The following is a 15,077-nucleotide window of genomic DNA, read 5'->3' on the forward strand; positions in this document are numbered from 1 at the left end:
CCAGATCTTCCTTTCCTTAAAAAGAAAAACAATTAGCAACATTGACCAGAGCAAATGCATAATTTAACATGTCTCCATCATTTTCTCTGGGGGTCTGCAAACACCAGTAGATCTTCTAAGTGGTTCACACAGTTTCTTGTGTTACGTTGTCATTCCCATGTTTTGTCTGGTCTGAAACTGAAACTTTGAAGTTGGCTCTTTATTGAGGTCTTTGCAATGTCTTCTTAACACTGCTCCTTCCTCTGTTTCGACCATGTATGATCTGGGTTGTACTTCTTCAAGTACTGTAGCGTTCTGTGTCCACGTGTTCATTTTGTCTTGTATCCTTACTTCATCTTCTTGGTGAAGTTCAGGGAATGGACGAGAGCATCTGTCAAAGTATGTCTTCTTCTTTGGTTTCTGTTCATCTTTCCATCTTTTCACTTGTTCACCTCCCTCTGTTTTCAGAAGGCTCTCCTCTGTTGTCAGATTGGATCTCAAACGGCATCCCATCAAGAGCTGAACATTGACATTCAAGTGGAGTACTATGACAGGCTAACAAAGCTTTATAAAAATCACCTCCACTATATTTTGCTTTGTGCATCAGTTTCTTGATAATTCCTACCGAATTCTCAACTAATCCATTGTACTAAGGGCAAAGTGGTCTCGATGTTGTATGAATAAAGCTCCTTTCATGAGCAAAATGTCTCATGCATTCACCATTGAATTGTGGACCATTGTCTGTGAAAACTTCGGCAGGTACACCATATCTGGAAAAAAAACTGATTTCATGCATGTAATTACATTCTCTGCTGTTGTTCTGCTTAAACCACACAATGAGTAGTAATCTGTTATTAATAGATAATCTTTGTTGTCAGATACAAAAAAGATCAAGTCCTATCTTCTGATAAGGTCTCTAAGGGCTAGGACGTGGATGCAGTGGCTCCTTAGGGTTGCTGGGTTGGTATTTAAGGCATATTTGACAAGAAGACACCAATTCTGCAATTTTTTGATTCATCCTGGGCCAAAACATCACTTCCCGCACCCTCTCTTACATTTTTCAATACCTCTGACGCCTTTATGAATTTTCCGTATCATTTCTTTTCTGAGACTTTTAGGAATCACAATTCTGCTACCTTTGTACAATGTCCCATCCACAACAGAAAGTTCTGTTCTGTAGTTCCAATATTCTTGTACTTTGAGGTACAGTCATGCTTATAATCTGGCCATCCATCCATCGCCACTTGTATTACCTGACTGGCAATTTTGTCCTTCTCTGTCGCAAGACGCAGCATTTCCAACTTTTCGGGAACAACAGGTACAGTCTCTATGATCATACCAACAAATGCCTGAACATCAACAGCGTCCCCGTGACTGCCTTTTGTTGTTGGATCCACAGCTCTGGAAAGTGTGTCAGCCGTGTACATGAATATTCCAGGTGTGTATGACACATTCAACACATACCTTTGCAATTTGGTCATCATTCGCTGAATTCGCAAAGGACAGTCGCTTAAAGGTTTGTGAAACAATGCAATCAGAGGCTTATGATCAGTTTCAACATCAATAGATTGCCCTGACACAAACTGATGAAATCTCTCACAAGCAAACATAATGCTGAGCAATTCTTTTTCAATTTGGGTATACCTTGTTTCTGGATCAGATAATGAACGAGATGCGAATGCCACTGGTAGCCATTCCTTATCATGTTTCTGGAGTAACACTGCCCCTAAACCTGCTTGAGATGCATCACATGAGATTTTGATGGCTATCTCAGCATCATAGCATTTCAACACAGGTTCTTTAGTGAGCACTTTCTTCAGATTTTGCCATGCCTTCTCCTGTTCATGATTCCAGCACCATTTGTTTTTTCTTTTCCGTTACCTGTTTCAATGGAGCAAGCTGTTCCGAAAGATTGGGTATGAATTTTCCCATGTAGTTGACCATTCCCATAAACCTTTGAAAATCCTTTTTACATTGCGGACTTGGCATGTTCTCAATAGCAGAAACCTTCAATGGATCAGGACGCACACCTGCATTGCTGATGATATCACACACAAAGGTAAGTTCAGTCACTCCTAGCTGACATTTGTCTTTATTCAACTTCAGGTTTGCCTTGCGTGTTACCTCTAAGACTTGTCTGAGCCTGGCGTCATGCTCTTGTTTAGATGATCCGCAAACAATAATATCGTCCTTGGAAGTATCTATGCCCTCAATGTGCTCATATAGCATGTAAATAGTTTTATGGTACACTTCAGGAACTGATGCAATTCCAAATGGAAACCTAAGAAAATGGTATCTGGCAAAAGCAGTGCTCTCAATCTATCTCTAGAATCCCTAAGGGTTATCCTTCTTTTCTGCAAGGGCAATCTCATGCCTTCTTTTAGCCATCCTGATTTATTTGATATGTATTCTCTTGCATTTCTTGTACTCCATAAGAATCTACCTGCCTATCCTTGTTAATGCAACTCCATTTTGTGCCTCACCAGGGTCTCAATATCTCCTGAAATCCAAAGGATACAGTTTCCATCTTTACCTTTTATTCTGACAAGCACATATCCGCTTTGTACTTTCAAAATTTCGCTTTGAAGGCCTCCCACTTACCAAGCACACCTTTGCCATAAAGCAGCCTGTCCCAGTCCACAGTTGCCAGATCCTTGTGTCATAATTCCATTGTTGTTCCGTGCAGTGAACACATCCACCTTTCCTACACTGCTGTTTGTATTGAAATACACAGGACTGAGCATACTCACTGCACCATGCTCAACTTTTTCATTCCTGACTTTGTCTGAGGACTGAACAACATCTGTCTTCACAACCCCTCCACTACCTGTTCTGTTATTCATGCTTCCATTCCCCCTGAAACTTTAGTTTAACTCCCTCTACCCCCACCTCCCACCATGCAGTTCCATCACCCCCTTGTGCTTCATCTCCCAGGTCAATAAAAAGAAGGTGCATTCCAGGAACAGGCAGATAGGAACAAGTAGAAATACAGGAATTTCAAGTGAACACTTATGAAAGAAATAAAAGAAGGCATGAGGTTGCCCAGGCAGACATGGTGAAGGAGAATCCTCAGAGATTCTGCCAATATTTTAAGAGCAAAAAGATTGCAAGGGAAAAAAATAATCCTCTGGAAGATCAGCATGGTAATCCATATGAGGAGACAAAATATATGGGGAGATTTTAAATCCTATTTTTGCATCTGTATTTACTCGGGAGATGGTTACAAGGTCTATGGAAGTGAGGCAAAGCAGCATCAACTTCATGGACCCTGTACAGATTACAGAGATGGAAGAGTTTGTTGTCTTAAGGCAAATTAGCGTGGATAAACCCCCAGGGCCTGACAAGTTGTTCCCTGGGACTCTGCGGAAGACAAGTGCAGAAATTGTCGGGGCCCATGCAGAGATTCTTAAATCATCCTTAGTGACAGGTGAGGTACTGGAGGATTGGAGGACAGCCAATGTTCTTCCGCTGTTCCAGAAAGGCTCTAAAAATAAACTAAGAAATTGTACGTTGGTGAGCTTGACATCAGAGGTGGGAAAAGTTATTGGAGGGTTATGTGCAGGAACCGGATATATAAATATTTGGACAGATGTTGACTGATGAAGGATAGGCAGCATGGCTTTGTGCATGCTAGGTCATGTCTCACCAAAGTCTCTCGAGGAAGTTATCAGGAAAGTGGATGAAGGCAAGGCAGTGGATGTTGTCCACATGGACTTTAGTAAGGCACTTGACAAAGTCTCATATGGGAGGTTGTTCAAGAAGGTTCGGTCATTCAGCATTCAAGATGAGACAGTAAATTGGATGAGACACTGTCTTTGGGAGAAACCAGAGTGTGGTAGCAGATGGTTGCCTCTCTGACTGGAGGTCTGTGACTAGTGGTTTGCCACAGGGATCAGTGCTGGATCTGTTGTTGTTTGTCATCTATATCAGTAATCTGGATGACAGTGTGGTTAACTGGATCAGCAAAGTTGTGGATGATACCAAGTTTGGTGGTGTAGTGGACAGTGAGGAAGATAACCATGGCTTGCAGTGTGATCTGGACCCACTGGAAAAACGGGTTGAGAAATGGAAAATGGAATTTAATGCAGACAAGTGCGAAGTGTTGCACTTTGGTGGGACCTACCAGGGTTGGTCTTACACAGTGACTGGTCGGGCACTAAGAAATGTTGTAGAAGAAATGAATCTGAGAATACAGGTCTATATTTCACCGAAAGTGGTGTCACAGTTCGATAGGGATGGAAAGAAAGATTTTGGCACATTGGCCTTCATAAACCAAATCAATGAGTACTGGAGAGGGATGTTATGTTGACTTTGTACAAGACATTGGTGAGGCCTAATTTTGAGTGTTGTGTGCAGTTTTGGTCACCAACCTACAGGAAGATGTAAAAGAGGTTGAAAGAGTTCAGAGAAAATTTGCAAGGATGTTGCCAGGTCTGGAGGACTTGGGTTATAAGGAGAGATTGAACAGGACAGGGCTTTATTCCTTGGAATGCAGAAGATTGAGGGGAGATTTGTTGGAGGTGTACAAAATTTATGATGGTTATACGTAGATGGGGTAAAGGCAAGCTGGCTTTTTGCACTAAGATTTGGTGGGATTACAACCAGAGGCCCTGGATTAAGGGTGAAAGGTGAAACATGAAGGGGAACATGAGGGGAATCTTCTTCACACAGACAGTCATCCGTGTGTGGAATGAGCAGAGAGCCCAACTGGTGCATGCGAGCTCAAGTTCAGCATTGAAGAGGTACCTGGATGGTCGGGGTAAATGGGGTAGACAGTTTAAATAGATCAGCACAAACTAGATGGGCCAAAGGGCCCTTTTCTGTGTTGTACTTTTCTATGACTCTGTGACAAGAACATGAAATAATACTGATATTCATTTAATTCCTTTTAACAGCTGTGCGGACCAACCATTTTTCTGGGCAGGTAATATTTACATGGCTTTAAAACTGTGGCACTTTGAATTGACTGTAGATAAAAAAAACACAGTTGCACGTCAACAAAGGCTATTTGCGTGAGAGTGTTTCAGTTACTGTGGGGCCAGGCACCCATGCAGCTCAATGGACAATGGACAATAGGTGCAGGAGTAGGCCATTCGGCCCTTCAAGCCAGCACCGCCATTCACTGTGATCATAGCTGATCATCCACAATCAATATTCAGTTCCTGCTTTATCCCCATAACCTTTGATTCCACTATCTTTAAGAGCTCTATCCATCTCTTTCTTGAAAGCATCCAGAGACTTGGCCTCCACTGCCTTCTGGGGCAGAGCATTCCACATATCCATCACTCTGTTCTAAATGGCCTATCCCTTATTCTTAAACTGTGGCCTCTGGTTCTGGACTCACCCATCAGTGGGAACATGCTTCCTGCCTCCAGCGTGTGCAATCCCTTAATAATCTTATATGTTTCAATCTGATCCCCTATCATCCTTCTAAATTCCTGTGTATACAAGCCAAGTCGCTCCAATCTTCCAACATATGACAGTCCCATCATCCCGGGAATTAATCTTGTGAACCTACGCTGCACTCCCTCAACAGCAAGAATGTCCTTCCTCAAATTTGGAAACCAAAACTGCACGCAATACTCCAGGTGTGGTCTCACCAGGGCCCTGTACAACTGCAGAAGGACCTCTTTGTTCCAATACTCAATTCCCCTTGTTATGAAAACCAGAATACCATTAGCTTTCTTCAGTGCCTGCTGTACCTGCATGCTTACTTTCAGTGACTGATGAACAAGAACACCTAGATCTCGTTGTACTTCCCTTTTTCCTAACTTGACTCCATTTAGATAATAATCTGCCTTCCTGTTCTTGCCACCAAAGTGGATAACCTCACATTTATCCACATTCAACTGCATCTGCCATGCATCCGCCCACTCACCCAACCTGTCCAAGTCACCATGTACAAGCTGTCCAAGCACAGTGGGAACAGGGAATAATACCAAAGGATAGTATCAGACTGAGCCAGGTCACAGATTGGAGACGGCCAGAATGCCCCATTCTCACAGAGACAGGAAAAGCATCAGCGAGTTTGATGGTCATTACAGATACCAGTACCGTGCTCAGTTAGAAGATGACTTCTCTCTCCAACTTGTGTTGAACCTCACTTTAACAGTGTGAGGCCAGATCACACCTTGGCAACTCAAGTGATCTCATCTGAAATGTTGTCCTTCACTCACTGATGGATTTTGTAACTTTTTTTTTTCAGGTTAAAAAGGACAAGGGACTTATCTACGGGAATCTTGAAAACAACACGCCAGCTTTGCTGTCTCTGTCCACGTGTATAAGAAGTGGAGCAAGAGATTCACTCGATCATCCTTCCTACTCAGACAGTGGGGAGGATTCACTCGATCATCTGACCGATTGGCATGCCTGTCAGTTTACACAGGGGAGAGGCCGTTCACCTTTTCAGACTGTGGGGATTCAAGGTCATCTCATTAAGGTACACCTGCAAGTTCACACTGGGACAAGGCCATTCCCCTGTTCTGTGGGTGAGAGGTGATTCAGTCGGTCATCCCACCTGTGGACACACCAGTCAGTTCACACTGGGCAGAGGCTGGTCATCTGCTGAATTTGTGGGGAAGGATTCACTCAGTCATCTGACCTAATGGCTCACCAGCGAGTTCACATCGGGGAGCGGCCGTTCAGCTGCTCGGACTGTGGGAAGGGATTCACTTGTTCATCTAAGCTAAAGGTACATCAGCGAGTTCACACTGGGGAGAGGCCATTCACCTGCTCAGTCTGCGGGAAGGGATTCATTCAGTCATCCGATCTGAAGGTACATCAGCGAGTTCACACTGGGGTGAGGCTGTTCAACTGCTCAGACTGTGGGAAACGATTCACTTCGTCATCTCAACTTAAGGTACATCGGCGTGTTCACACTGGGGAGAGGCCGTTCAACTGCTCAGACTGTGGGAAAGGATTCACTTCATCATCTCAACTTAAGGTACATCAGCGAGTTCACACTGGGGAGAGGCCGTTCACCTGCTCAGACTGTGGGAAGGGATTCATTTCGACATCCAATCTGAAGGTACATCAGCGAGTTCACACAGGGGAGCGGCCGTTCACCTGTTCAGACTGTGGGAAGGGATTCACTTTGTTATCTCAACTACTGAGACACCAGTCAGTTCATACCGGGAAGTGGCCAATCACCTGCTCAGTCTGTGGGAAAGGATTCGTTAATTCATCTCAACTGAAGGTACATCAGCGAGTCCACACTGGGGAGAGGCCGTTCACCTGCTCAGTCTGCGGGAAGGGATTCAATCAGTCATTTCACCTACTGACACACCGCGCAGCCCACACAGGGAAATGGCCGTTCACCTGCTCAGTCTGTGGGAAAGGATACATTAAGTCATCTGAACTGAAGGTACATGAACGAGTCCACACTGGGGAGAGACCGTTCACCTGCTCAGTCTGTGGGAAGGGATTCATTTCTTCATCCCACCTGAACGTACATCAGCGAGTTCATACTGGGGAGAGACCGTTCACCTGCTCAGTCTGTGGGAAGGGATTCATTTCGTCATCCAATCTGAAGGTACATCAGCGAGTTCACACAGGGGAGCGGCCGTTCACCTGCTCGGACTGTGGGAAGGGATTCAGTTTGTCTTCTCAACTACTGAGACACCAGTCAGTTCATACCGGGGAGTGGCCATTAACCTGCTCAGTCTGTGGGAAGGGATTCAATCAGTCACTTCACCTACTGACACACCACGCAGCCCACACAGGGAATTGGCCATTCACCTGCTCAGTCTGTGGGAAAGGATTCATTAAATTATCTCAACTGAAGGAACATCAGCGAGTTCACACTGGGGAGAGGCCATTTACCTGCTCAGTCTGTGGGAAGGGATTCATTTCGTCATCCAATCTGAAAGTACATCAGCGAGTTCATACTGGGGAGACACCGTCCACCTGCTCAGACTGTGGGAAAGGATTCATTCAGTCATCCAACCTACAAGGACACTGGTCAGTTCACACAGGGTAGAGGCTGATCACCTGCTTAGACTTTGGGAAGAGATTCTCTCAGCCAAATGAGCCAAATGTGCATCATTGAATTCACACAGGGGAGAGGCCGTTCACTTGCTTTGAATGTGGTAAAGGATTCATTCAGTTATCTATATTTATGACACACTACCAAGTTCACACCGGGGAGTTGCTGTTCTTCTGCTCTGAATGTGAAAAGCGATTCACTCAGTCATCTAACCTTATGTAAACTTCGAGTCGGCTAGCAGCTTAATATAGGGGGTGATAGCCCCGCAGCCCGGCCAAACTTAAGAAATCTCGTTTGGGTGGATGCTGCGCAATGTGTCCCCTGTTACAAATCAGTACCCTGAAATAACAAACAGTACACAGTATGCGATTAAACAATTGAGCTTTATAACTCTTATTTTGACTGTATGGTTCGTGAAGTAAACAAAAAAAGAAGAAAAATGGCCCACTCTCTCCATTCACATCTTCTCATCTCTCCCCAGCAAAAGACCACGAAAATCTCCCTTCCAGACTCACAAGGATGAACATTTCTGTCATTGGATAGCCCCGCACTCCAAATCCCTGTTATCTTTATTCCTAATCCAAACATTGCTGCTACAGAGAAACCATTACCTCGGCAGTGAAACATTGCACAGAGGCCGTTACATGAGCAGTGAAACCTTACAACATGTTACACTGGGATACATTACCGGGTTCACACTGGAGAGAAAGTTTGAATAAGCTGCATGCTGGATATTTGTCCATCACCGTTGCTGAATGCAATTTCGACAATGACAGTCAGTGCTGAACTCTGCAATTATCACCACATCCAGTTCTGCACCCTGGTCACTGGGCATGGGAGGAGTTTCTTCTGCTGCACAATCACCTTTAATGGGACTGGAGTTTAATATTCTGTATCGGAGACAAATAAATCAGTTCTATTTTAAACTCTGTCTCTGGTACTTAGTAAATTTATAACACAACCAGTGTACAATAGAGAGTCAACTCGGGCCGTCTGGACCCTGCCAGTAATTCAGTTTCACGATAGTCCTTTTTAAATCCTCCCCTGTTGTTCATCTCTCGCTCCCCCTGTGGAGATGGGTTCCAAACAGTCACCACTGTGGGTGAAGAGGTTTCCCTTGAATTTTCTGCAGACTGAAGAAGTCGAGCTGACTGCAGTTCTGTCTGACATGTTCATCGCCCCTCTAATCTCTGGGCTGAGAAAGAATGACATTGGGAGTTAACCTCCTTATTCAGGGCTCATTTCCACATGTGGGTCATTTTCCCTGCTTCTGAAGGGTTGTTAGAAAACACCACTGTCCTCTAAAGACTGAAAGCAGAATGGGAAACCATCAGTTGGATATTCAACGGAGCAGGGTCAGAAACCAGAGGCGGGTCCGCACAGGGCAGAGTTTGGGGCTTTGGACGATGGTCGGGGTAAGAACGTATGATGAGGAGAAGGAAATCAGCAGCGGGGTGTGGCAACGAATGACAGAGTAGCAACATTTGGAAGCTGATTGACAGAGAAAATAATTCCGTTGTCTGACTGATGACACAAACAATGCCTGTGGTGAGGTGCTCCATTGATCGAGGCACATGTGTGTTTTGAAATGGTTTTATCAATTGAGGGAGTTGTTCCTGCTTGTTTATCCTGTAACATCCCGATGGTTTTAAGGATTGTCTTATCTGCAAAAGTGTATTGATTATCTGTGTTCCTGTGCCTACTCCTAGTCTGCGTCCTGTCCCGTCATTTAGTTTTGTCCATTCCTGTTCCCTCATACTTCAGTGCCTGTGTCATGCTTTTGGGACCGTTCCCAGCGTCCCCCATTATGACACTTGAAGCAAGATTTTGGTGAATGATATTTGCCACTTGATTGTACCTTTGTAAGTAATCAGATTGAGTTAAACTGCTGCAGGATCCTGGAAAGTGTCGGACTGTGTCTGGTATGTCTTGGCATTTTCTGCATTCATCACCTTGTTTGTTACTCTTTTATGTATCTTTGTTAATTTTTACATTAACCACTCTGTCCTGTATTTCTGCAAGGTACCTCTCTTTCTGTGAAGACGTCTTCCACTCAGAGTCGGGCGTTCGATGCTTCCTTGACGAACATCTTATCTGCTCAGATCATTGGGGTGTCTTCCATGGAGGGTCATAATCATTCCACTGGTTAACATTTTCTTCAATACTGGTGATTCATTTTTCTGAGTAGGCCTCTCATTTAAGTTTTCTGGTGTGTACTTCCATCACAATTGCTTATGCTTGCATGGAGTGCTGAATCCTGCTTATTTTAGAAGAAAATATATATTTAGGAGTTTTATCTGACTGTTGTGTAAGTTTTTAATGTCTGTAATTCCTTGTCCTCCTTCTGTCCTAGGTAGTGTTGATCCAAGTCTGTTTCAGTGCAGATACTGTTTTCTAAATTTGTCTTTTCCGCTCTTATTTTTCTTTGTAAAGTTCCATTTCAGAATGGGACCAAGATATTTTTCCGAAATAATTAGTTTCGTTAAGGAAAATATTTTGATCCCCGATTCGATTTTGAGAGAAAGTGGGGCTCCTTTGCCAAATATTATCATTTAATATGAATTTATTTATATAGTTTCCTTCCAATTTTATGTTATATAAATGTGATTTGGCAGTTGTTGTTGTTGTTTTAAAAAGAATCTTTTATATATAATTGCAAGACGTAATGCTCCGGGTGTTGGTTCCTAATGTTTTTTTAGTAGTTCGTGGGTATTTTTTTCATTAGTTGGGGTTCTCTTTTTCCCTTTTTCTAAGTTTTTTTTCATTAGCATATACAAGCTTTTTTCTTCAGCTTTATTAATTATATATACTAATTTGTTGAACTTTTGCATTTTATAGTTGTAGAAGATTATATATCAATAAAAAGATTTAAAAAATGAAATGAAAGGAAAATATGTTCTTAGGAGATATTTTGCTTAATTCCCCATCCCCCTTACATTTGTTTCTCTCACTTCATCTCCACCCCCCAAATGCCGATACTTCAAGTGTATCGGGGTAGAAGTGGGTATATATACTATTACTAAGGAGAAAATTTGCTTTGGAAGCTGAAAGGCCTGGAGGTAGGTAAAACTCCTGGACCAGACAATGTACACCCCAGTGTTCAGAAAATGGTAGGTGAAGAGATTGTGAAGACATTAAAGTCATAGAACATGACAATCTAGTCTGTGCCAAAGTATTCATCCAGCAACCTCCATTCCCTTCCATCCATGCACCCATCCAAACTTTGCTTAAATGTTGAAATCGCCCCTGCCACTTGCTCTGGCAGCCCGTTCCACATTCTCACCAGCTCTGAGGGAAGAAGTCCCCCCTCGTGTTTATCTTAAAGAATGGGTCATGACCTTTCAAGTATCACTAGACTTGGGAATAGTTCTGGCGAGCTAGAAAGTTGCAAATGTCATTCCATTCTTTAAGAAGGGAGGGAAGCAGAAGAAAGGATATTATATGACAGTTTCTGACGTCAGTGGTTGGAGTCCATTAAGGATGATTTTTCGGGGTACGTGGCACACGATAAAGTAGGCCAAATTCCTCATGGTTTCCTGGAGGGAAAGTCTTGTCTCGGAAATCTGTTGGAACTCTTTGATGAAATAACAGGCAGGATAGACAAAGGAGAGGCAGTGGATGTTGTTTGCTTGGATTTCCAGATGGTCTTTAACAAGGTCTTGCTCCCATGAGCCTGCTGAACAAGGTCACAGCTCATAGTATTACAGGAAAGATACTACAATCAATCGAAGAGTGGTTTACTGGCAGCAGGCAAAGACTCAGAACAATGCGAGCCTATTCTGTTTGCTGCTAGTAAACAATGACATTCCGCTGGGATCAGTATTGAGACCGCTTTTTTTCGTGTTAGATATCAACGATCTGGATGACAGAATTGATGGCTTGGTGACCAGCTTTGCAGTTAATACGAAGATAGGTGCCGGGCAAAGCTGGTCACCAAACCATCAATTCTACCTTAGAGTAAAGCGGGTGTCTAATGAAGGACTCGGACAGGTTTGGAGAACAGACAATGAAGTGGCAGATGGAATGCAGTGTTGGGACTGCGGTCTACAGCCAGGGACTCAGGTTCATGTAGCATAGTGATGCACGAACATTGTTAGCAAAACACTCTGATACAATACGGGTTTCGTTTGTCACAGACAACAATGCCATTTTGGTACTACCAGTAAAGAACATTTCCAGAGTGGTCAAGAAGCTTCCAAACAGCCCGGGCCATCTGTGAAAACCCTTCCACATAGATGGAATCTTAGCCCCTTTTTAAGTTTAAATTCAAGGATAATTACCATAAAAATGAATATTCTCCGTCGCTTACTTTACCTTTTCCGGACTTTACCTGTGGAGGTAGACGATAATCAATTCAGGAAATGGGACAAAAGGATTTCCCGCCTTATTTCACAAGGAAAGAAACCTAGAATCGGATTTAACACCTTCCAGTTAGGAAAGGAAGGAGGAGGTATAGCACTTCCTTGCTTGAGAAATTATTTTTATGCTTCACAGATAACCCCTCTGTTATATTGGTGTAATAAGGGATAGAAGGCTAGGTGGAAGGAAATAGAATTTGGATTGATTGACAGTTTTCCTCTACAGGACTCAATTGCGAACAAAGGATTGATGACCCAATTGGAAAAGTTAAAAATAGCTGGATAAATGTCACACTAAAAGTATGGCAGAAGGTGGCTAATTCATGTGGAATCTATAACATGTTAACACTTTTCAGATGGTGTGCTGATGATACCACATTCCTTCCCAGCAGAGGAGATAAAAGATTTGAACTATGGATAGAGAAAGGTCTTACAACCTACATCTCATTCACACACTAAAGTATTACGAAGTTCTCAATCCCTGTAGGACAAACATGGCCTGGAACACAATCACTTTTTTAGGTACCTTCAAAAAGAATTCAAAAAGAAAATAATTATCATATTTGGAATAAATGGATTGAATTTATAACCCCAAAGCGAGCAGACTTTTAGATGACTCTCCTAATGGTTTAGACTGCCTTCCCTATCAACATAGTAATAGTGTTAACGTAAGCTCCCTTGGTTCGAATGTTCACTGTTCTATTTCTGGAAAATGAGGAATTAACACAAGCAAAGAAAAAGATTTGAGAAAAAATATGATGAAATGAAGTAAATAAGTACACAGAGATTGGATAAGTATGTTTGTGGGTAGGAACAAACATTAACACCTACGAAGGAAGCTACATGGGGTTACACACAATATTTTGAACCAGAAAGAAATGGACCAGAAGAGATACATGGAGATTATTATTCATACACTATTATTACTATTTTAACAACTATTATTATTATTTAGTTTAATAGAGTGGAATTACAACTGCACGTAAATATCTATTTAAGTGCCTAATTATTTTTATATCATCTCAGTGTGTACTTGTGAATATATAAATATATATAGATTTATATATATATAAACATGGAAAAGGTTTTATATGTAAAAACAAGTTTGTGTAATACTTAAAATACCTTATCCAAATAAAAAATAACATTAAATAAAGAAAACCCTCCCAACCCCTACATCACTCCCCATTTCTGTAAACCTCTCCAACCCCGACAGCACTCGCCATCTCTGTAAAACCCTCCACCATCCACCCTGGAGCTGACCCGAGAAAGACACTGTCCATGACGCATGGCAGGGCTCATAAAACACCCTGTTGTCCAGAGGAAACTACAGTCTGATCAAGGTCAGGGGAAGCAGACAAACCAGTTCTCTCTGTCTCCCCCCATTTTGTGGACTCTGAATTGACTCTTGCTCTTGGATAATCTAATCAGAGCATCCACCCTGGAGCATTCAGACGACAGCTAACCCGAGAAAGACACAGGGTGAATGTAGACACAGGAAGCTTCAGGTGATCATCTGCTAATCCTGAGACCATTCCTAAACAAGCATACGTTTGTTATGTAAAGGGCGTGGACTCTGTACTGACTCCTGACTCCGGGACAATCTAATCAGAACAATAGACCTGAGACCGTTCTCAGAGGAGTGGATACTGATTATGCAAAATGCCGGACCTACCAAACAAGCAATCTGTAGCCTCGTTTGGTTGCCTCTGTCTGCCTGGGCTGCCTCATTAAACTGGATGTAAAGACCCAAATACACAAGGCTGGGGTGGGCGGAGCCATGAAACAACGTTGGCTGTTGCCCTGTACAATGAGCAGTGAGAAGGTGACCCAGGTAGGTCAGGACAGAGATCCAGTGGTTCAGTTTGTGAGGGGCAGTATAAGACTCAGGAGCTCCAAATAGACAGGGGCGATAACTCTCCAGCAGCCAGAGACCAACCATCCTGAATAGGGAGGACCCCACGGACACGTGGAGATCGGGATCACGAGGCCAGCCGTAGAATCCTTTCCCGGGTGATACCTTTTCTCTTCATTGACTGCTCATGGAGTGTCAGGGGTTCTAGTAGAATGCACACAGGTAGATAGCGTGTGAACCTACGTGCTTTATAGTTGAAATAATAAAATTTACTTGTTGGTAAATACAGATTCTCTGTACCTCTCTGATCATTATTACAAGGGATGATCCTTGTAACAGGGGCGTCCATCATTCAAGTTGCCCACCAATAGGACATGCGCGCTGCACAGTGTTACCATCGGGAGGGAGCTCACGCTCAGCGATTCAGGAACAGCTTCTTTCCCTCCGCCACCTGTAACTCAGTTTTTTTCCCCTCTATATTTATTTATCCTGTATTTCATTTTACTGCTACCGAAAAGTTAACAAATTTCACGACAAATGCCTGTGATATGAAACCTGGTTCTGATTCGGATGCAGGAGGGTTGTGTTAGATTGAATTTAAATTGGTTGAAAGATAATGAGAGGCATTGATCATGTGGACAGTCAGAGGCTTTTTCCCAGGACTGAACACGAGAGGGCATTATTTTAAGGGGCTTGGAAGTAGGTACAAAGGAGATATCAGGGGTAAGATTCTTTTCCGCAGAGGGTGGTGAGCGCGTGGAATTGGCTGCCGGCAGCTGTGGTGGAGGCGGAAATGATAGGGACTCCTGGATGGATACATGGAGCTCAGAAGAATAGATGACTATGGGTAAGCCTAGGTAATTCTCAGGTAGGGACATGTTCGTTACAGCCTTGTGGGCCG

General features: G+C 43.1%; 1 protein-coding gene across 1 annotated transcript in view; it reads left to right on the forward strand.

The window, feature by feature from the left end:
* Positions 1-15,077, forward strand: part of LOC140207870 (uncharacterized) — a 106,122-nt gene that overhangs the window by 77,263 nt on the left and 13,782 nt on the right. Inside the window, 1 exon segment of the mRNA XM_072276417.1 lies at positions 6,767-7,930. Coding sequence (XP_072132518.1) covers positions 6,767-7,930 — 1,164 coding nt within the window.

This window comes from Mobula birostris, chromosome 13, assembly GCF_030028105.1.
Source record: "Mobula birostris isolate sMobBir1 chromosome 13, sMobBir1.hap1, whole genome shotgun sequence".
Lineage (NCBI taxonomy): Eukaryota > Metazoa > Chordata > Chondrichthyes > Myliobatiformes > Myliobatidae > Mobula > Mobula birostris.